Source organism: Notolepis coatsorum (genome assembly GCF_963971535.1).
Source record: "Notolepis coatsorum genome assembly, chromosome: 10".
NCBI lineage: Eukaryota > Metazoa > Chordata > Actinopteri > Aulopiformes > Paralepididae > Notolepis > Notolepis coatsorum.
In genome coordinates, this window is record NC_140174.1 from 34955115 (window position 1) to 34977100 (window position 21986).

At 44.6% G+C, this 21986-nt stretch overlaps 1 protein-coding gene across 1 annotated transcript in view; it reads left to right on the forward strand.

Moving 5' to 3' along the window:
- The window catches only part of vclb (vinculin b), a 63319-nt gene that overhangs the window by 39544 nt on the left and 1789 nt on the right, over positions 1 to 21986 (forward strand). The window contains exons 7-20 of the mRNA XM_084322445.1: positions 2053 to 2143; positions 2905 to 3052; positions 5114 to 5267; positions 5399 to 5574; positions 5758 to 5948; positions 6691 to 6890; positions 7191 to 7319; positions 9374 to 9523; positions 11180 to 11288; positions 11377 to 11679; positions 19003 to 19127; positions 20691 to 20876; positions 21348 to 21551; positions 21666 to 21770. Of these exons, the coding sequence (XP_084178571.1) occupies positions 2053 to 2143; positions 2905 to 3052; positions 5114 to 5267; positions 5399 to 5574; positions 5758 to 5948; positions 6691 to 6890; positions 7191 to 7319; positions 9374 to 9523; positions 11180 to 11288; positions 11377 to 11679; positions 19003 to 19127; positions 20691 to 20876; positions 21348 to 21551; positions 21666 to 21770 (2271 nt within the window). The remainder of the gene's footprint in view (positions 1 to 2052; positions 2144 to 2904; positions 3053 to 5113; positions 5268 to 5398; positions 5575 to 5757; positions 5949 to 6690; positions 6891 to 7190; positions 7320 to 9373; positions 9524 to 11179; positions 11289 to 11376; positions 11680 to 19002; positions 19128 to 20690; positions 20877 to 21347; positions 21552 to 21665; positions 21771 to 21986) is intronic.

The following is a 21986-nucleotide window of genomic DNA, read 5'->3' on the forward strand; positions in this document are numbered from 1 at the left end:
ATTTTAATTTTTATTTTTTTTAACGTCCTGTTTTTTCCCCTTCTCCATTGTCCCAGCGTTGTGTTTGTCAACCGTCCCCTAATTGCTCAAACAAACGTGGTTGTTGCTGTACGTCTCTTTGACAAGGCGATGACTAGTTTCTGTTTAGCTGTAATATAAATAGGCCTGTTTGAAAAGGCGAGGTGCACTCCAGCCAGGAATAAAAGGGAGGGAAAAGTCACGCTGTTCTTGCCACTTTGTGACATTGACTGAAGAAATTAATAAATGTTACAAAGTGGATAGAAGAGCGCGTGACTATTATACCCCCCCCCCCCCCCCCCTCCACAGTTTTAATGTAACATTTGAATATCAGTCAAAGATATTTGGCCAATCAAACAAGACGTTTGTTTGCCCGCTGCAGTAGAGTCTCTTCCTTTTTGTTCAGTTTGATAGGTCAACATTAGCATATTGCTGACTAGAGATGCTGACGACGTGTGGCGTGTGGAGAGAGGCCCTGCTCCTCCGCTCTCCACTCACACCGGGTGGAATCATGCAGTTAGTCATGTGGATGACGTGTTATTGTAACGTGGAAAAACAAGCTCACTTATAGGAGAATACACCGCCCCTTTAAGAGTTCACACATGTTCTCTCCCTGTGGCCCTGGGGGAGTTCAGCGTCACGCTCTCCCCTAAAGCTAGAAGAGAGAACCCCCCCCCCCTTCTAGAACCTTCTAATCGGTGATGTAACTGAGATGTAAAATCTGGCATAATGAATGGGGCTCTGACTTTACGGGGCCATAAAGAATTTTGCGTTTGCGCGGACCCGAAGGGGTTTTTAATCCTGGTTCAGATTTTCTAGCTATGCTTGAATGTGAACATCATTTTGGTGTAAGAGTTCACGCAGTAATCTTCTGGCCTTGTAAAGTCAGAGCCCCGACGGAGCCCCAGATTTGACATCCCAGTGACATCACCGATCGGAGGGTGCTCTCTCTCTCTCTCTCTCTCTCTCTCTCTCTCGCTCTCTCTCGCTCTCTCTCTCTTCTCTCTCTGTCTCTTGATTCCTAGCTTTAGGGGGGGAGTGGTGCTCGCTCACGAACACTGATGGAACTGTCCCGTGTCACGGGAAGAACATTGTGTAATTTCTGAAAACGGGCGGCGTTCCCCTTTCTTAAACCACTCCAGTCATCCACTGTGTTCCGCTCTCGCCACGCGTCCCGCAGAGCCCCGCTTTGTCTTCACACTTGGCCCAAATGAACGGCACTCATTGTCAAGTGGAGCTGCTCTCGGAGAGACGCTTGTATCTCCATCCTCTCCCGATTGAGATACAACAGACGGTTGTTTTGGCTTCTCACGGTGTGACACACGGCCATTATCGACATAGGAAAACAAGAAAAGAGGGATTGAAACAGCATGTATGGATGTGCCTGACAGATGTCATGATGTTCGCATCGCCGCTGCACCCTGGAACACTTTGGCTTCTACTCTATGCGTCTTTTTATAGTAGCAATTTCACAGCGGTTGTGACCGATGGTAATGACTAGTGTCTGGCGTATTCCCGGACCACGCTGTCCAATCGGAGGAAAGCGTTGGCCCCGGCAATCGTAATGATATATTTGCCATTTCGGTTACCTCATTCTTGGACTCTTATGATAATAATAAATAAAATAAAATTTTTAAAAGAAAACGCACACTGAGCTCATTTCCATGAGTCACGATCCCAAGTCCCAACGGGAATCTATTTGTATGATGTCACACACGCAGCTCATATCTAAACTTGGTCCATTGCTAAACGTGATGTGATACAGACGCACAGCTGACTCGCCACAATGGACCGCTCCCTAGAGTACTGACTTTAAAAGGAATCCCCCCCACACACATGAAATTTCGTAACATAATAATGATAAATAAAAAAAAAAACATGTATAGATCATGATTCATAAAAAGAACATGGGTACTTGTGGCTTAAGGCATCGATTGATTCCTACTTTCGTTTTTGTTTGTTTGGATGCATGCATTGATCTCCTTTTTAAGTTATTCATTTGTTCATTCCGTCTACCCTCTCGTTAACCCCAAGGACACGGAGGCCATGAAGAGGGCTCTGGGCCTCATCGACTCCAAAATGTCCCAGGCCAAGAACTGGCTGAGGGACCCCAACGCCCCGGCAGGTAACGAAAAATCTAATCGATGTTCGGCTCCTTCGGCCTTCATCTCACGCCGCTCCCCTGTAGCATCGTCCCGTGGCTGCGCCACCTCCTGGACCACAGGGTCGAGATCGATTCACTTTCAATGCAATGAGTTCAGGGGGTGGATTTTCTTTTTGAAATTCCTTTGGCATGAAAAAGGGGGTTGTGTTATACAACCCTATTAATGTGTTAATGAGAATGGACGTTCCGGCAGCGACATGTTAAATTGATTGACTTGAAAGGGAATCGATCCCTGCTAGTAACTAGCGATGGGCATTTGAAGGCTTATCAATATTCACATATTCTATAAATATTCTATCTGGTTAATCGGTAAATAAATACAAAAAACCTTCACTAAACAAACAATCATAATTGCGACCGTTCTTTCATTTATTAGTAAAATAAATACCGGTAAGCAAACCAAATCCGAATTGTTCAATTTATTGAACATGGAAGAAAAAAACGAATCTTTTAAATCGGTACAGGTGACACGATCGAAAACCTCAGGCTATAATCGAATACCTAATGTGATTTTGAATACTTGAACATTGACCGATCTCAAACCACACCCTCTCTTGATCTTCCCATCACGACTGTTGCTTGCTTTCCTCCGGACAGCAACGGTTGTGATCGGAGGATCAAGGAAAGAGGATGGGGTTTGAGATGGAGGTCAATTGGAAGAACCGTGCCCCATCCCTCCTGGTGACTTCTTCTGTCTGTGTGTGGTGGCTTTGGTTGAGTAGGGGATGTCGGTGAACATGCCATCAGGCAGATCCTGGATGAAGCCGGGAAGGTCGGGGAACTGTGTGCAGGGAAGGAACGCCGGGACATCCTGGGCACGGCCAAGACCCTGGGGCAGATGACTGATCAGGTTTCTGAGATGCGAGCAAGGTACACCATCAACTACCCTCCGTCTTGGATGACTATTGCTTTGTTTTTTCTGATCCCAATCGACCTCTTTTCTTGATTCTCCAATCACAAGGGTTGCTTTCGACTGCAACTGTTGTGATTGGAGGATTAAAAAAAGAGGGCAGGGTTTGAGAGAGGTCAATTGGGATCTTTGTTTGTCAGAGGAAAGCAACAGCTGTGATTGGAGGATCAAGAAATTAGTCATCACCCAGATGACTACTATTCTTCCTGGGGTCCGCATGTGACGATGGCGATGTGTTTCCCACCTCAGGCCAATCCGATTGTACGCGAGTTGGATGTTCTCACATCCTATAACTATGATGAGATAAGTTTCCTAAACGGCCCTAATTTCATTTTCATTGGGTAATGTGATTCGGAAAGGCTCCCTTCTGTGCGGGTAGCATCAATATTTCATGGTAAGCGGGGGAAGACTGTTAAGGTGGTATTAAGCGTATTAGCAGGGATTACTGTGTGTTAGAGTGTAAGGGGACACCCTGCTGATATAAAATCTGGCCGTCTCCAGGGAACCCCAGAGTCACGGCAGATTAAAAGCAGCTGTCTGGTATTAATCCATAATCTAGTAGTCCAACCCCTGCTTGAAATGCTACTGTGAAAACCGAGATTGTCTGGAGTCGCTACATGTTCCGAACTAGAGCCGTTCGAGGGGTATGAAGTCCGGTCATTCACGCTCCAGCCCGAACATTGAGTGCGTTATTGAGGAAAAGACGAGGAAACGGAAGAAAAAAAGGGCTGGTTTTCGATAAACGGAGAAATAACCATACGTTGGCTTACCCATAATCTGCCCACAAGGTCTCCAGCCTGGACGAGCACCGTCTGGGCCCTCCCGCTGCGACCACGGCGGCGGTGGTCCATATGATATTAAATTCAGTTTTTGGTTGGCCCCGGTGATAAAAGAAAATATTGGTTTTCTAATCCAACCGAGGTTCGTCTGTGTTTCACAAGTAGCTGTTTGTCTCTCGAGGAAAGTGACGTCTCCCTTTCTCACTCTCTCTTCCCTCCGTCTGAAACACCAGCTGACCTTCCAGCAGCGGACACCTGTGCCTTCGTTCACCACACATTTAACATCAATCGTTAACCCGGGAATTTCTCTCGATGGAAACCTGTTTAGTCGAAAGGTGACTGGAAAGGAGACTGGAGTCGGAAGGAGAATGGAAAAGGAAGGTAGAGAAACCACCTCCTATTCGTCTCATTGCTAACAGTAAGACTGGAGAGACGTCTTGTGAGGGAGGACTGTGATGCAGCCTAGAGCAGTGGGCTCAACATTTTTAATAGTTTAATTCACTAATATTATAGTTGGAGGTTATACAGACTGTTCTGATCATAGTTTTCTCTCCACTGGTACCCCCCCCCCCCCCCCCCACCTACATACATTATAGACTATGGAATTCTGGACTAATTCACAGATAAAAACAATGATCTTCTCAGATTGGGGTCCCTGAGACAAATCAAACGGGGGTCCCTGACATGACCAAGTTTGAGAACTTGGGTAAACTGTCCTCGACTAAAGACACCTAAACTAAAGACTTAGTTTACCAATAATCATAAGACATTGTAATGTTCACATGTACTAATGCAGAAGGACCTTTTTTATAAAAAAATAAATATTATGTTTTTGGTAGATTTAAAATTTGTTTGTACTACCGGGCAGTCCGGTAGAGGGAGAGAGAGAGGGAGAACGGGAGACGGAGCGGGGGGAAGTCATTCGGCAAAGGATGCCGGGTCCGGGAATCGAACCCGGGTCGGCCGCTTCGCGACGCAGCGCGTTACATGGGTCGCCACTCGGTTGCCCTGGACCTTTTTTAATATCAAGTGCTTACCAGAGACGTGCTTATAGGTTTTCAGGAAATAACTCATAACTCGACATTCAATACGGAAAGAAACTCAACTGACATCGTCTCGGTTGACTAAGACCAGACTGGCTGACTAAAGAGGTGGTCAGTCTTTAAGATGCACCGGCATTACAGGCGTGGCAGAGTTATTGAGCTTCATGATATGAATTGTGTCCTCTTTGTCTCATTTCAGAGGCCAGGGCGTGGCCCCCGCTGCCATGCAGAAGGCCCAGCAGGTGTCCCAGGGGCTGGACGTGCTCATGGGCAAGGTGGAGCACGCCGCCCGCAAGCTGGAGGCCATGACTAACTCTAAGCAGGCTATCGCCAAGAGGATCGACAGCGCACAGGTGAACCCTTTATAACCCCATGAACTCAAGAGATTTGGGCTCTATATGCACATTCACTAGCTGAACAGTATGGCCAAGTCAGTTCTGTCGAATGGCATTGAGCGTCGTTTTGGTTTCCGTGTCCCCTGCAGAACTGGCTGGCAGACCCCAACGGCGGTCCAGAGGGGGAGGAGAACATCAGGGCTCTCCTGGTCGAGGCGAAAAAGATTGCAGACATGTGTGAAGACCCCAAAGAGAGAGAGGACATCCTGCGCTCTATTGGAGAGATCGCCGCCCTCACTGCCAAGCTGTCTGAGCTCAGGAGACAGTAAGTGGTCACCTTACGGGAAACTGCGGCTACGTTCACTGTCCCGCTGGGAACCAAAAGACTTTTATTTCACTCATAAGTTCACGAGACGACCTCACAAAGTCGAGGGCTGTCTGTAAACTTTAATTACGCTTCTAGAACTATACTGTCAGGCATTTCACCGTTATTCTTCACTCTAAACAGGGGTAAAGGCGACACGCCAGAGGCCAGGGCCTTGGCTAAGCAGATTGCCACATCCCTTCAGAACCTGCAGTCCAAGACCAATAAGGCCGTGGCCAACAGCAGGCCCGCCAAGGCAGCCATCCACCTGGAGGGAAAGATTGAACAGGCCCAGCGCTGGATCGACAACCCCAATGTGGATGACAGCGGCGTGGGTTAGTCTAGCTCCTGTTCCTCTACTCTACTTTTATGGTCTCTCTCTCTATCTCTCTCTCTCCTTTTTTCTTTTTACACACACTTGGCGTATTTCCATTTCTTCCCATGTCTCTCCTTCCTTGGCAGTGCAGACCAGACACTTTGTGTACATGTCTGCTTTACTTTCCTGTTGTACTTAACTGTACACACCACAACAACCCTCAACCCCAACCTCGTAATTTTCTCCCTGGCTTGTCTGCTCTGAGGCCTGGACATCTTCACACATGTCATATTGTTTATAACTGGAGCTGGAGACTTGCTCTTCGAAAGAATCCATGCGTCAACGTGTGCACAGGAGAGGAACATTTACTGTATTGCTAAAAAATGACATGATATAATATAGAAACTGAGATTTTTGGATGTGCTTTGCTCTCACTTGGAACTCATTCCTTGAACTATACCACAACTAGTTAAAAGAAATTAACTCTAACCCTAACTAACCTTACTGTCATGCACTTGTCCTAATATACTAACCTACACTGTAACACTCAACACTTTGATGAACATTGTTACTCAGCTGATAGAGTTGTATCCTTCCTGCTGTCTTGTTGTACAAAACGTGTAAGTCGCTTTGGATAAAAGCGTCAGCTAAATGACTAAATGTAAATGTAACTAGCCCGACTTTGACCCCCACACACACGTGGTAGGAAAGTGTGTTTACGTGTTCAGTGATCATTTGTCTTTGTCTGCCCGTGTATCCAGGCCAGGCTGCCATCAGGGGTCTGGTGGCAGAGGGCCGCCGGCTGGCCAACGCCTTGCAAGGTCCGTACCGGCAGGAGCTGCTGGGCAAGTGTGAGCAGGTGGACCAGCTGATGGCCCAGCTGGCAGACCTGGCCGCGCGGGGCGAGGGGGACTCCCCGCAGGCGCGTGCCGTGGCTCGACAGCTCCAGGAGTCCCTGAAAGTAAGACGGCTCTCACGTTCACCCACTTCCGCAGCAGCGCCGCCACGCATTATGATCCATCGAGGTCTGCAGATGGGACACAAACAAGCACTCCCCCTGCTGGCGGCAGATGACCCACTCCATATAGCCACCATACTTCCACCATGAAACACGAGGGATCAGATGGTATTACAGTTCATTAGGAATTCAATGAAGTCAGAAAGTCATTAAGTAAACGTAATGTAGCACACCCCGTATTTGGAAGCCAGATGAGATGTGTGTGAGTGTGACTGGTTCTAACATGTCCGTATCCTCCCCCAGGATTTGAAAGGAAAGATGCAGGAGGCGATGACTCAGGAGGTGTCGGACATCTTCAGCGACACCACCACCCCCATCAAGTTACTGGCAGTGGCTGCGACCGCGCCCTTCGACGCCCCCAACAGGGATGAGGTCAGTGATGTCACCGCTCCCCCACTCCTGTCTGCCCCATGACATCATTAGAAGGAGTCTGTTTCTTTTAGCTGCTTCGTATTCATTGGCAATCCAACAAAGAGTCAGGGCGGCCCCTAGGCTCTGGAGCTGGGAGATACCAAGGCCTCAGACCGTATACGGATATTTTCTAATACATAGTATTTTCTCTGCATTTTGGCCTCCCGTCCACATGAAGACGAGTTTTAGGTAACTGAAAAGAGAGCTTTTTGAAAACACCTTTCAGTGGAGTATTTTTTTAAAACAGTATATGTTTATTGCCTGTATATATGTGGACGGGTGAAACTGAGCTTTTGGAAAACGTTAACATCATGACCAATGCCCCCTGTCCAGATGTTTACAGACATTTTTGAAAGATAGATAGATACTTTATTAATCCCCTTGGGGAAAGCAGAGTACTTTATCTGCAATTGGGACCATGGAGCAATTGGGACCTGAGCGTTTTATGCCTTTCTTTTATTTTTATTTTTTTTTATCCACTTTTTCTCCTTATTTTCTATTTTTCTCCCATCCCAATTTCGTATCGCCAATTCTCCCCTTCAATTCTCCCCTCCCCTGTCTTGAACGTTGCTAGACTATGCCTCCCACTGGACGGCTGTAGTGAGGATGGAAGCCTTGCATCACGTGTCCCCTCCGGTACACGAGGAGGCAGCCTGTCGCATCTTTTCATCAGACAGCGAGGACTCAGTGGCGAGGAGTAACGGGTGGGAGGCTCACGCTGCCCCCGATACTTCCTGTCTCTGCTGTGCAGGCGGCCTGTTCCTTAATGATAAGCAAGCAGTGCAAGAATGCGGAAGCATTCTACCGTAGTGGCGTGCGGTAATGCGCCTTTCATTTTCCGCCGCCCAGCGCCCAGGTGCGTGCACCGGCGGCGGTGGCGTGCTCGCTCAGGTGCGTGCGTGCGCCGGCGTGCTCGCGCGAGGTGCCCGCGCATGCGCATGAGATCCCGCCTTGGTTCGACACGAGCGGAGCTCAATATATATAAGTCACCGCCCCTTATTCAGTATCGAGAAATAGCTCAATTGGCAACACTGCATGGCTGTGGATCCTACAGCTCGTTTGCTGGCGAGTTCGAATCCCATAAAATATATTTTTTTTAACGTGATTTTTTTTTAACGTGTATTCTTTCGCCGGTTAAGGTTAGGCATGGTTAAGGTTAAGGTTAGGCATTGTTTCGGAGTTGGTTAAGGTTAGAACGGTTAAGTTTAGGCGCTGTTAAGGAGCTGGTTAAGGTTAGAGTTTGTCAAAGAGAATGGCAATATTCTTTCTATGGTTAAGGTTAGGCATGGTTAAGGTTAAGGTTAAGGTTAGGCATTGTTTCGGAGTTGGTTAAGGTTAGAACGGTTAAGTTTAGGCGCTGTTAAGGAGCTGGTTAAGGTTAGAGTTTGTCAAAGAGAATGGCAATAGACAGCCTATTTCCGCGCGACAGCTCCCAAAGCGGGCCTGAAAAGAAAGGCGCTTTACCGTAGTGGCGTGCGGTGACGAATGCTTCCGCATTTTTGCACTGCTTGCTTATCATTAAGGTAGACGCGTACAGGCGTCACCCAACCGACCTGTAGGAGTCGCTGTCCACAACGTTCAATCCCCACCCATCGACTTTCCACCCGCTACCTCTGCCAATTGAGATAGTATGACGACTAGCCCAAGCCGCAGGCAATGCTGACTCGGGGAGTCGAGACCGGAGTCTCTTGCATTGGTGACGAGCGCAATCTCCACCACGCCACCCAGCCGTCCCTTATGCTTTTGTTTTGGGGGCGGAGAGATTTTCTCAAACACCGTTGGTGTGGAGAGGAATTATTTAGAAAACGTAGGGGTGAAAAATGCTTTTTTTTTTATTCTTTTTTTATATATATCCGTGTACGTGTGGACATGACCTCAAAGTCTGTCTCCTTTTTCCAATCCCGGCTCAAGACCCACCTCTTCATCATTCCCTATCCTAGTGCCCCCTTCCCTCTCCTTTATTGTAAAGTGACTGAGTTCTACAGAAGTGCTATATAAATCCCATGTCTTGTCAGGTATTTGACGAGAGGGCTGGCAACTTCCAGAACCATGCCAACAGACTGGGCGCCACGGCAGAGAAGGCCGCTGCCGTAGGAACGGCCAACAAGACCACGGTGGAGGGAATCCAGGCTGCTGTCAAGTCGACGAGAGACTTAACACCACAAGTATGTCACAGTTGTATCAACATCTACGGTACTTAATCCATAGAGGGAGGAGTGTTCGTTTGCTAGTTAGGTGACCGTTTCCCCGGCTGTAGATGGAGAATTCTGTACACACCTATATTTATTATTTATTTATATTTTCTCTCCATTTCGTCTCTAAGCTGTCTCCCTTTCTCTGTAGTATCCCCACCTTGTTGTCATTGTGAAAGTCCATGTACTGATGTTTGTCCATGTACTGCAGGGGTGGCCAACCCGCGGCTCGCGAGCCACATGTGGCTCTTTGCCCGCCAATGTGTGGCTCCTCCCTCCATAATTTTTTTGTCATTCATTCCATAAGACGTAGAATAAACATGTACAGATTTTTTTTTTTAATGGTTCATTTGCATGTTCTTGGTATCTGATTCTAGGGACATTATGGATCTCAGGGAATGTATTCCCAGTGTCAGAAATATTGTGTAAGTGGCGCAGTGGGCAAGGCGCTCGCCACTAACGCAGGAGATGCTGGTATCGAGCCCAGCTCTCGGCGTTGCTACCGGCTTGGCCGGCCGTCATACTAACACAATTGGCAGTGTTAGAGGGTGGGAAAGCCGGTGGGTGGGGATTGGACGTTGTGGACAGCGACTCCTACATGTCGGTTGGGTGACGCCGGTGCGGCGGAAACAGGAAGTAGCGGGGGCAGCGTGAGCCTCCCACGCGTTACTCCTCGCCACTGAGAGTTCGAGCTGCTGCGGTGAAAAGATGCGACAGGCTGCCTCCTCGTGTACACGTGATGCAAGGCTTCTATCCTCACTACAGCCGACCAGTGGGAGGCATAGTCTAGCAACGTTCAAGACGGGGGAGGGAAGAATTGGAAATACGAAATTGAGATGGGAGAAAAATTTAAAATGGGGAGAAAAAGTGGATAAAAAATTATTATAATAATAATTGTGTATGTTACTAGGCTTGAGTAAATCAAAAGCCCGGTCTCTTCCTTCAAAAGACTACACTCACTTTTGGCTGTGCCACTTCCTCCCGTCAATATGCGCCGGTTTCCGACTCAATACCCTGAGATTTCTATAATCATATATTTCACTAATAACAGTTACAATCATTGGTAAACAAACGTAATGCTGAAAATATACACGTTGACTGCTGTATTGACAGGGTTAGCGTCTTTACTCTTGGCTAAATTTGAAAAGAAAACGCAACATTAATTCATACATTCTGTAGAGATGGATTTTTGGCCTTATGTCATTTGCGGTCCAGTATCGGACCGCTCAGGCTTAAGAGGTTAACCCTGTGAGGCCCAAATAAAAAAGACATTAGCAACATCAGAGGCCAGAGGGTGGGACCTATAAACACATGAAGGTTGCTGTGACTGAAAAAAAGGTTGAGAAACGCTGGTATATATGGTGTGGCTCTTTGTGGTACCACCGTCATTTTTGTGGCTCTTAGTCTCTGACTGGTTGGCCACCCCTGATGTACTGTGTATGTCCATGTACTGTGTTTGTCCATGTACTGTGTATGTCCATGTACTGTGTTTGTCCATGTACTGTGTATGTCCATGTACTGTAATGCAATGTTTGTAAAGTGCTTTGAGATACCATATGCAAGGCGCTATATAAAATAATTGATTATTATTATTATTATTATTAATGAATGGGTTGAACGTGTCTTTAGGTGGTATCTGCTGCTCGTATTCTGCTGAAAAACCCCGGCAACCAAGCTGCATATGAGCACTTTGAGACTATGAAGAACCAGTGGATCGACAATGTGGAGAAGATGACGGGTAGGTCATCAACCTGAACGCACACCAAACTTCACTTTGGACCTTCCGCCGTAATTCCCTTCGATTAACACGGTCTCGTATTTTTTAGGTCTGGTGGACGAGGCCATCGATACCAAATCCCTGCTGGACGCTTCGGAGGAGGCCATCAAGAAGGACCTGGAGAAGTGCCGCGTGGCCATGGCGAACCACCAGCCCCAGATGCTGGTCGCGGGCGCCACCAGCATCGCGCGCAGAGCCAACCGCATCCTGCTGGTGGCCAAACGAGAGGTGGAGAACTCTGAGGACCCCAGGTTCAGGGAGATCGTGAAGGCTGCGTCCGACGAGCTGAGCCAGACCATCTCCCCCATGGTGATGGACGCCAAGGCTGTGGCCGGGAACATCCACGACCCGAGTATGTTGATGTCATTGTTTGTTTTTAAAGTCCCGGTTTTTCTTTTTGACCATATAAACACGGGGCCTATTCAAATATTCTGGAAGAGTTCGATTTTGTATGATGAGCTTTTTTTGGGTACTTTCTTAACCCATCATCATCATCATCATAGCTTTATTTGATACTCGTCATATGTCATTGAGGTTTCCCCTCATTTCAAATGACGACGAGTAAACTGTTTCAGATAAATAAGACGCAATTAAAAGTAGTAACACAAGATAAAAACAGGGGAAATCGCCTCAAATACAAGATAAAAACGAAGGAAAATAGGTAAAATAGTTGCAGACTGACACATGGTGGTTAGTGATCATGGCGTTGAACTGGGCACAGGTTGAACTGGGCACAGGTTGGAAGAGTATTGCTCTTTAAAGTACGTTGGAGGATGTTCCATGAGTCGGGGAGCATTAACAGGAATGTTAATTAACAAATGTTTTTTATTTTCCCTTTTTTAACATGAAACTAGACAAACAATACAGTAACAGTAATAATCAATGATAAATCACAGGACAATGACAGAAATAATAATAACAATAATGACAGTCCAGTAATTAAGTCAAAATGAATGTAGATTAAAAATAATAAATACAATACATGTGCTCTTGCTCGCTCTTCCTCGCTCTTTCCTTCCCCTTCCCACCCACCCCCCCCTCAGGACCCCCACTTGGACTATACATCCACTATTTCATTTAACATCAGAAAATTACAAGTTTATATGCTTCCCTTTATCTTCTCCACCACAGCTACCCAGACTGCTATGCTGGCTTCATTAACACCTAAAATTCGTGCAGTGGATATCTCTAGATAAATCACATCGAGATAGGTAAGAACCCATACCTTCCGGCAAATTTTTTCCGGTTGAATCCAGTGTGACGCTATCAACTTTTTGGCAGCCGTAAGACCAGCCAAAATTAGTCTCTTTACATGTACAGAGGTCGATAACTGAGAAACATCATTCAACAACAATACAGAAGGCAGTAGGTATGCTCAGAGATAAAAACTTATTGAGTGGTTACTTTTTCCCAGAAAATCTTAACAGGAGGGCATTCCCAATACATATGCATATATGTACCAATAGCACCGTTTGAACACAAGGAGCATCGAGAGTCTTGTCTGAGACCCATTAGGTGCAAACGTTTAGGAGTCAGGTAAGTCCTATGAACAAAATTGAGATTAATCTGTTGGTGATCTGGGTTGCGTGATGATAGCCGAACGTTTGCCCAGACTGCATCCCAATCAAAATCTACTTCCAAGTTTGGGATATCCTTCCTCCAAACCGAGTCTAGGGGAAGGACCTCATATGAGGACGTAAGTAAGTGGCGATAAAAGTCAGAGACGAAGCCTCTCGATGTCTCCTTGTTTTTTGTGAAATCTGTGGTGCTCAAGTGGAATATTTAATGGGACTCCATGAGCCCTCAAAGCTGCTCTTATTTGTAGATAGAAAAAATAAGTGGAACTGGTGAGGTTAAATTTGTTAAATATATCTTGATAACTGCAGAAACCATGGTCATCGAAGATATCCCCCAATGTGTGTATGCCTTTCTTTTCCCATCTAGGAAATCTGATAGGTTGTTGTGCAATAAGGAGTAAATTGTTATTAAATAGGGGAGAATGCCTGTGCCATTTATGGAGGTTAGTACACTTTTTCTGTGTGTCACGCCATATCCGGATCACATGTGTAATAAGAGGGCCAAATCTCAAGTTGCATTGCTTAATTGATAAGTTGGTGTACACTATATCCTGCAGTCTATGTGGTGCCACTATGTTCTCCTCTAATGGTCTCCAGGATACCGATGCTTGATAATCAAACCAGGTGATCAGTGGTCTTAAAGAGAACGCTTTAAAGTAATAGTTGAAGTCTGGAAAGGCTAAACCCCCATCGGCTTTATTTCTCTGTGCAGTGGATCTTTTTATTCGTGGACGTTTGTTGTTCCAAATAAATGTATATGCAGCGGAGTGTAATTTTTGCCAGTAACCAGTAACTTTTGCCAGGGGGGGGGTGTAACGGCAACATTGAGCTGAAGAAGTTAATTCTGGGTAAAACATTCATCTTAACTATTGACGATCGGGCCTGTAATGAGTCTGTAATCCAGAAACATTGTGATGTATTGTAGCGTACCAATAAGGGCTTTGTATACTGTATAGACTCCTGTAAAATTTCTCGGCACTCACATAAGCAATAACCTCAAATGGAAAACCAACACAGACCACATACACAAAAAAGCAAATCAAAGACTCTTCTTTCTCCGCCAGCTTAAGAAATACAGAGTCAATAAACATCTCTTGCTCCGTTTCTACTAGGCCATTATACAAAGCATCCTCACCTTCTCCATAACTGTTTGGTACAGCAATCTGGACACTCACTCAAAAAACAAACTACAAAGAATCATCAATAAATCCTCAAAAATAATCTGCACCCCCCTCCCTTCCCTCGAATCACTCCACCGCCAAATCACAATCAGGAGAGCCAGGAAAATCATCTCCGACCCCACTCACCCAGCACACCACATCTTCCAGCTGCTGCCCTCCGGGAGGTGCTACAGATCCCTGACCACCAAAACAACCCGGTTCAAAAACAGCTTCTTCCCCACTGCCATACGGACACTGAACTCCCTGTAGCACCCCCCCCCCCCCTGTAGTACCCCCCGCAACCCCCCTTACCTCTGCTGACATGGACATGGACACTCTGTATCTATGTAATTGTGTTTTCTTTTATGTACGCTGTAAGTGATGTCATATGTTCTATGTTTTTATGTTTTTATGTTGGAACTGCTATGAAACCTGCACTGAAACTAAATTCCACCAGCCTGGCTGGGTGGTCATTAAATAAATTGAATTGAATTGGGATAAGAAGATGCCAATGATTATTGTACCTCTGTGCAAGAGAAGGCCAACCAACCGTATCATACAGGAGACAATGAGTATCATGGCTATCACTAGTGATGAATCTGAGGGCAGAGTGATGGACCGACAAGAGTGGACCATAGTCCAAAACTGATAATAAAACTGGGATCAACAATAATTTCCCTACTACTCAAAAGAAAGTTGGTTCTGTATCTGTATAAGAAGCCAATTTCTTGTCACAGCTTGCTTCCAGGGTTGTATTCATGGTATTTAAAAGTAAATTTCTCATTGAGCCAAATGCCAAGATATTTATACTCTGTGACTCAATGATAGAACCACTCAATATTTCTGGCTCTAATAAACAGCATGAACTTGTTGTACTTGAATTAAGCACCAATTTAAGATTAATAAGCTCTTCCTGAAGAAGAGGAAAATTGCAAGTTCTCAATGGCCTACAATAAGCAATACAATACACAATAGTGGTAACATTTTTATAATTGTACCTTGTAACACACCTTTTGTTATTAACAAAAATTCAGACTGGGCTTCAAAATCCAATCACATGCATTTCTATCCAAACCAATACTAGATCATCTTCGTAAGAGCAAGGGATGATTCAACAGGCAACATTCAAAAATGGTTCAGAGACAGGGAAGGAGAATATAACTTAAGGGGAGAGGGAATCTTAAACAACCAATGGTAAACACCACGCTGAAAAGCATGTGCATATCGGTGTGTGGAGTGAAGTTGTGGAATAATTTACCCGAATACATCAAACAGAGTAAACATGTGGCACAATTTAAAAAGCAGCAAAAAAAAATACACATTGGAAAAATACAGAAATGAGTATTGAGGATAAACAAAGTTATGTTATATTGTGTATGTAGTGCTGTACTATATTCACTGCTGTCAAGTGAATCAAGTTTTTTTTTCTTCTTGTAATCTTTTAATATAAGTAAAAGTATATTCTATATTGTAATACACTAAATTATGTTATATCTAGTAAAATTAATGGAAGAACAAATATAAATGTAAGGGGGTAGGGATCAATAAGCTTAGCTTCCTTCTACTCCTTTTTTGGACATGTCTGCTAACCAAACACATTGCTCTTGACCTTTTGTTTATAATTCCTTATTTATTTTTATGTTTTTCTTTTTCTTTTAATTTTTTTTTAATTTGTTGCTATGATTGTTTGGTTCGACGGAACAAGATATTGTGAGTTGTTTGGAGAAATATGGAGAATAACATGTCCAAAAAAAAACTTTTTCATTCATGATCAACTGTATCAAATACTTTTGACAGATCTATAAAAAGGACAGCACAGTGTTTCTTCTTGTCTAATGCAGATATTATATCATTTGCAATTAGGGATGCCCCGATCGATCGGCCAGCGATCGGTATCGGCCGATATTCAGTATAAATATGAGATCAGTGAATTCCGATAATGCTTTATTTTCGCCGATCGTGAAAACCGATCGAAAAACATGATCCAATTCTTAGCGGAGATCTCACTCGCTGACTCTCTCAGGCACAGAGCTGCAGCGTACTGCTCCGCCTCCTCCTCCTCCTGCCCCTCCCGCACCCGTGTAAACACGGGTCTAGTCTAGTCTAGTGGGACCTCCGTGAGCTAACGTTAGCTACCGTTACAAAATTACCCAGTCAACTATTCACTTTTAGTTTAATACATGAGGCATTGTCAAACGCTATCTAGCCGGCTAGCTACTGATGGCTCCTGATATCAACAAATGCTCCAGCAATAGTCTAGTAGTGTATGATACCTCCGTTAGCTCACGTTAGCTCATGTTAGCTCACTACGAAATATCCCAGTAAACTAAATAGTTCACTGAGGCGTTGTCTTAACTTTATCTAGCCGGCTAGCAGTAGCTACAGATAGCTCCTGATATCAATGTCTTATAACATTGATTCGATGCGTATTCGAGCCCCTGGCTTCCATCGCATGAGGGCATGCTGAATATGATTTGACCAGAGTATAGGGTCCAGCTGGAGGCTACTCGAGTATACACACAGACAGTGGAGCTGTTTGCAGATAGCGAGCATTTTGACTTGTTGTGTGGTGGCGATGTCTCGCAGATAATACAACTACAAGTTTGATTATATAATATATATATTTTATAAAAAAAAATGTATATTAAAAAATATATATATTTTATAAAACCAAAAACGATCGATATCGGTATCGGCCGATATGGCTCAAGACCATCGGTGATCGGTATCGGTGGCAAAAAACGTGATTGGGGCATCCCTATTTGCAACTAATGTAATAGCTGAAATGGTGCTGTGATTAGCTCTACATCCAGATTGGTGCTGACTAAGTACAGAGTGACTTAAAAGAAAATATTTATATTGGTTTACCAAATATTCCAGGGCCCTCATTCATCAACGTGGCGTAGAATATGTTCTATTTCCACACGTAAGCACAGAATTTAGAATCAGTGCACGCACAAAACAAACGGGATTCATCACACGTGCGTACACAGGTTCTACGCACACCTGTCTTGATAAATATGACTTTGATCCTACGTTTGAGCTCGTGCACTGTTTTAAGTATTTGCATACCAGAACCGCCCCGATTAACCATATACGGTAATGGAATACCCCCATGAAATGTGGAAAAATGGACTAAGCCGAGGGAAGCGTGTTATGAGACAGGCTGACAGACGTGTATCCGTACGGTGATGTCGGATATGATATCTATTAACCATTGCTGCCTGGGCAGCGCAAACACTAATAAAGACCGTGCTGGAATATGACTGCCTTTTCCCGTGTTGTTTGATTAATACCCAGGGATTAAAGTTCTCCTCAATTTTATTCCAAATCGCGATGGATTTTCCGTCAATTTTCTACCTGCTGCATATGATTTCTAGAGGCATACTACAATCTATTTTGATGTCAGTATTGGGTAGCCTATATAAACAATAATACGAGAGCATATACAAGAACAATGAATCTCACTGCATGTATGATGTAGCCTGCCTTTCAATACATGAACTTGAATTCCATCATGTTTGTGTGCGGGACTCACAAGGCTGTTGTCACAATGGGTGGTACCGGTACAGTAATAATAGTCTACACAATATCACGATGGACCATGCCATAGCCTATGTTCTATTATGACATGATCTGTCAAGATATCATACTCTGACAGCATGCCTATGATCAACAAAAACGCGAACTTGAATCCCATCATATACATAGTCTGTCCACTATCTGGTGTCATTGCAATGCGTTTTTTATTCTTTCTTATACAGTAAAAAGGGGGAAGAACACTATCGTGGGTGTTTATATGACTTGTATTCTGCTTACAGCTTCGAAATTCCACTTGTTTCGTTTAACGTAAAGCCTTTTAAATATAATCAAAACGTTCCCGTGTTTCTGCGGTCTGTGCGCAAAATAATAACGAGTTGAGCTACGCGGAGCGCAGTCAGTCAGTACACCCCGTATATTCCGATAACGCTATATAAACCATGCTGCATTCATTCTGAGAGAAAGATCTATTATTCCAAATGCTATTTATAGGGTTTTGACCATAATTACACTACTGTTGCTATTTTACAATGAACTATAATGAATTACGGTTCATACAGAACATGCCAGTGTTGAAACTAATGCACAGAAGCTCATTTCCTTGTTGTAATAATATATTCTACCACTGGGCGTCAGCTAAGTGTGCCCCGAGCTGTGCGTACACATAAGCACTAAGTCAAGTTCAAGTTGAAATTGATGAATCCCACTCTTTGCTTAGAAATGATCGTACGCACAGGTTAAGCACATATCTGTGCGTAAGACACGTTGATGAATGAGGGCCCCAGGACTTTTGCTAAGCAGGGCCATTTGGAGATTGTGCTGTAATTAATTAAATAGTCACTATCACGTCCTTTCATATAAAGAAATCACATGGGTTCTTTTCCAAACATTAGGACATCTGCCTGTGGAGATGGAAATATTAGATGTATGCGTTAATCACTCATTGAACCCATTGCAGATCAATATATTTACCCCAGCGTTTACAAGCATTAGATACAAAATACAACAAATACAATTTAAAAGCTCATATTACATCTATTGTTAGTCCATGTAGCAAAGGTTCAGTCAATCAAGAAGAGTGATACATTTATTTGTTTAATATATATATAAATCTTTTGGTGGTGGGGCTACTGATTTGTTTACCTTTTGGATTATTCATTCGGCGTTTAGGATTGGGTTTGAATAATATTAGACGGCTAACTTCATGGTTGCTAACGGATTATTGATTGGGCGTTATTAGACGACTAACTTCTTGGTTGCAATGCTAACGGATTATTGATTGGGCGTTATTAGACGGCTAACTTCATGGTTGCTAACGGATTAATGATTGGGTGTTATTAGACGGCTAACTTCATGGTTGCTAACGGCATCTTACTGCCTTTTCTTTGTGATGGACAGATCTCCAGAAGGGCTTCCTGGACTCAGGCTTTAGGATCCTGGGTGCGGTGGCCAAGGTGAGGGAGGCCTTCCAGCCCCTGGAACCAGACTTCCCACCACCTCCTCCTGAGATGGAGCAGCTGAGCGTAAGTCCTCGAGATCCCCCCGGTAAAACAAAATGTTTTAATTGGTCAAAGATTTGGCCCAAAGTGTCCGCTACAAAGACGTATTTATAGTCTTAGTACAAACCCTGCCCTCTTTTCTTAATCCGCTAATCACAACTAGTCACTTCCGGAAGCAACGGTTGTGATTGGTGGATCGAGAAAAGAGTGTCGGGTTCGAGATAGGTTGACTACATGGCATAAGTGTAACGGAGGTCCGTGAGTATATCCACAGTCACGATGGACTTCATGTGTTGTGAAGTGACTGTGGCACGTAGCGGTACTGCAAGTAAACTCACTCCCCTTAACACATTGACCGCCAATCACGTTGTACGACGGGTTTGCTGGTCATGCGAATTCCGCCAAGCCACGGTGTACGACGTTATTGAGATCATATTTAATTTTTTCGCCATGGTATTCATAATTCCGCCACCCAGCCTCTGCTGAGACAGTGGGACTCTGCACAACCGTGCAACGCTTCAATACCGCCGCCTGGTGGATGATCGGGCGAGTTACAACCGGAAATGGATCTCTGGTGATCTCGGTGCATCTGGGAAATCCGTCCGGCAGTCACATATTGTTGCGCGACTCTAGACACACATCCGTGTATATGGATCGCTGCCATAACTCAATAATCGATATGATTTGGGCGTTTATTGCGCCATACAAACCGGAAATGGATCTAGTCGATCGACGTCAAATAAGTGGGATCTTTTTCCTCCAGTCTCATCGGCGAACGGTAAGAGGACAGTAACGTTACTTTCAGCTTGATTGTTTATTCTTTTCAATGCAAACCGCTCTGATCAATATATCACCCATACTACATAAAGCATTTACTGACGATCACGGAATTATAAACGACCCCCCCCCCCTTTCATCCGCGCATGATGAGTCATAACGTTTAGGATCGTAATCAGTTGGATTTTTTAATATAGCGTGTATCGTGAATAAACTGCAATCGATAATCTATATTATGCGTTTAGGCCTATAACTAGCGTTCTAGGAATTACTGCAGAAAACGATAAAAACATACTTATATTCTAGACGGTATTTTCGTATGAATGAAAAAGTATAACGTTCCTACATCCTGAACGATAGATAATCGATGTTGAATGGGCCATAGTAATGTCAATTTAGCAATACAATTTAAAAAGTTATAGCCCTGCAAAGAAGGTGAACATCTCCATAGGCTTAGACTGGTGGCAGTGATCATACATTGATGGATAGAAGCGTGGCAGGGAATGTGTTAAAAGGCATCCAGACCCATTACTTAGAAGTGAATTCACCTTTTGGTATAGTGGTCTGCGATGTCGCCCGCGGTGCGTGCGGGAGACCGGGGTTCGACTCCCACTCAGGGCATGTCAAATGACACCGGTTTCATAAGCACTTAATTTTGTGGTTGAGTCTACACGGTCCTCATTGGACATGATCTGGACATGTGGACCTTGTAGACTCAACCACTGAACTAAAGTGCTTATTCCATGTGAATCATCAGAAAGCTTAATTTGTGCGTCTTTAATAATTACTTTGCCCCCCCCCCCCCCCCAGCTTAATGATGAACCAGCCCCACCCAAGCCACCTCTTCCCGAGGGCGAGGTCCCTCCTCCCAGGCCCCCACCCCCAGAGGAGAAGGACGAGGACTTCCCCGAACAGATGGCCGGCGAGGTGGTGAGCGAGCCCATGATGGTGGCTGCCAGGCAGCTCCACGAAGAGGCTCGCAAATGGTCCAGCAAGGTGAGAAAAGAACAATATTCTATTCTATTCTAGGACAGTGCTTCTCAACGTGGGGTCTGGGCCGGGCCCCCCAGGGGTCCTTGAGGGTGTTCCAGGGGGTCCCCTGAAAAATGGGGAATAGTTTCATTGCACTAATATTTTCTTCACTCTTAACGTTATTACAGTGAGAGTGCATAAGAGAGATTATTCTGTATTCCTCTGGTATTTATCCACCTACACTACAGTATAGACAGTTGTGGAATTCTGGGTTAAACCATTTGTAACAGCAAATATCTTCTCAGATGATGGGGGATATAATCTTATCAAATGAGGTCCTTTGCCAATTAGATATCAATTTGGGGGTCCTTGACATGAAAAGGTTTGAGAACCACTGCTCTATGACATAATAGGATTGAATAGAACCCAGGTAACCTGAAACCTATGCTGTGTAAATGATGAAATAATGATTTTGTTCTTACTATCTCCTTATAGGGTAACGACATTATTGGTGCAGCCAAGAGAATGGCCTTGCTCATGGCCGAGATGTCCCGTTTGGTGCGGGGTGGCAGTGGGAACAAGCGTGCCCTCATCCAGTGTGCCAAGGACATTGCTAAGGCTTCTGATGAGGTCACGCGGCTGGCCAAGGAGGTGGCCAAGCAGTGCACCGACAAGCGCATCCGGACCAATCTGCTGCAGGTCAGTCACTTTATCTTCAACGGTACATTCTGCAATTTATTTAAAGAAAAAGGGCCTACATGTAGTTGTGAGCTCCTCCATCTCACCTTACTGTTTGACCTCGTTTTCATTTAGGTGTGTGAGCGCATCCCCACCATCAGTACACAGCTCAAGATTCTGTCCACGGTCAAAGCCACCATGTTGGGCCGCACCAACATCAGTGAGGAGGAGTCTGAACAGGTGAGCCCACTTAAGATCACACGATTCTCTTCATTTCATGGACCGTTTAAATGGGACTATTTTTTATATACTTTCCAAAAAATAACATCAACTAGGTGGATCTTTGATTGCTATGTCTATGTTAAAATAAAACTACTTTTTTGTTATCCTTTGGTGTTTTTTGGTGCCATATAGAGCCAAAATGTCACCCAAAAGGTTTCTTATTTGCACCATAAA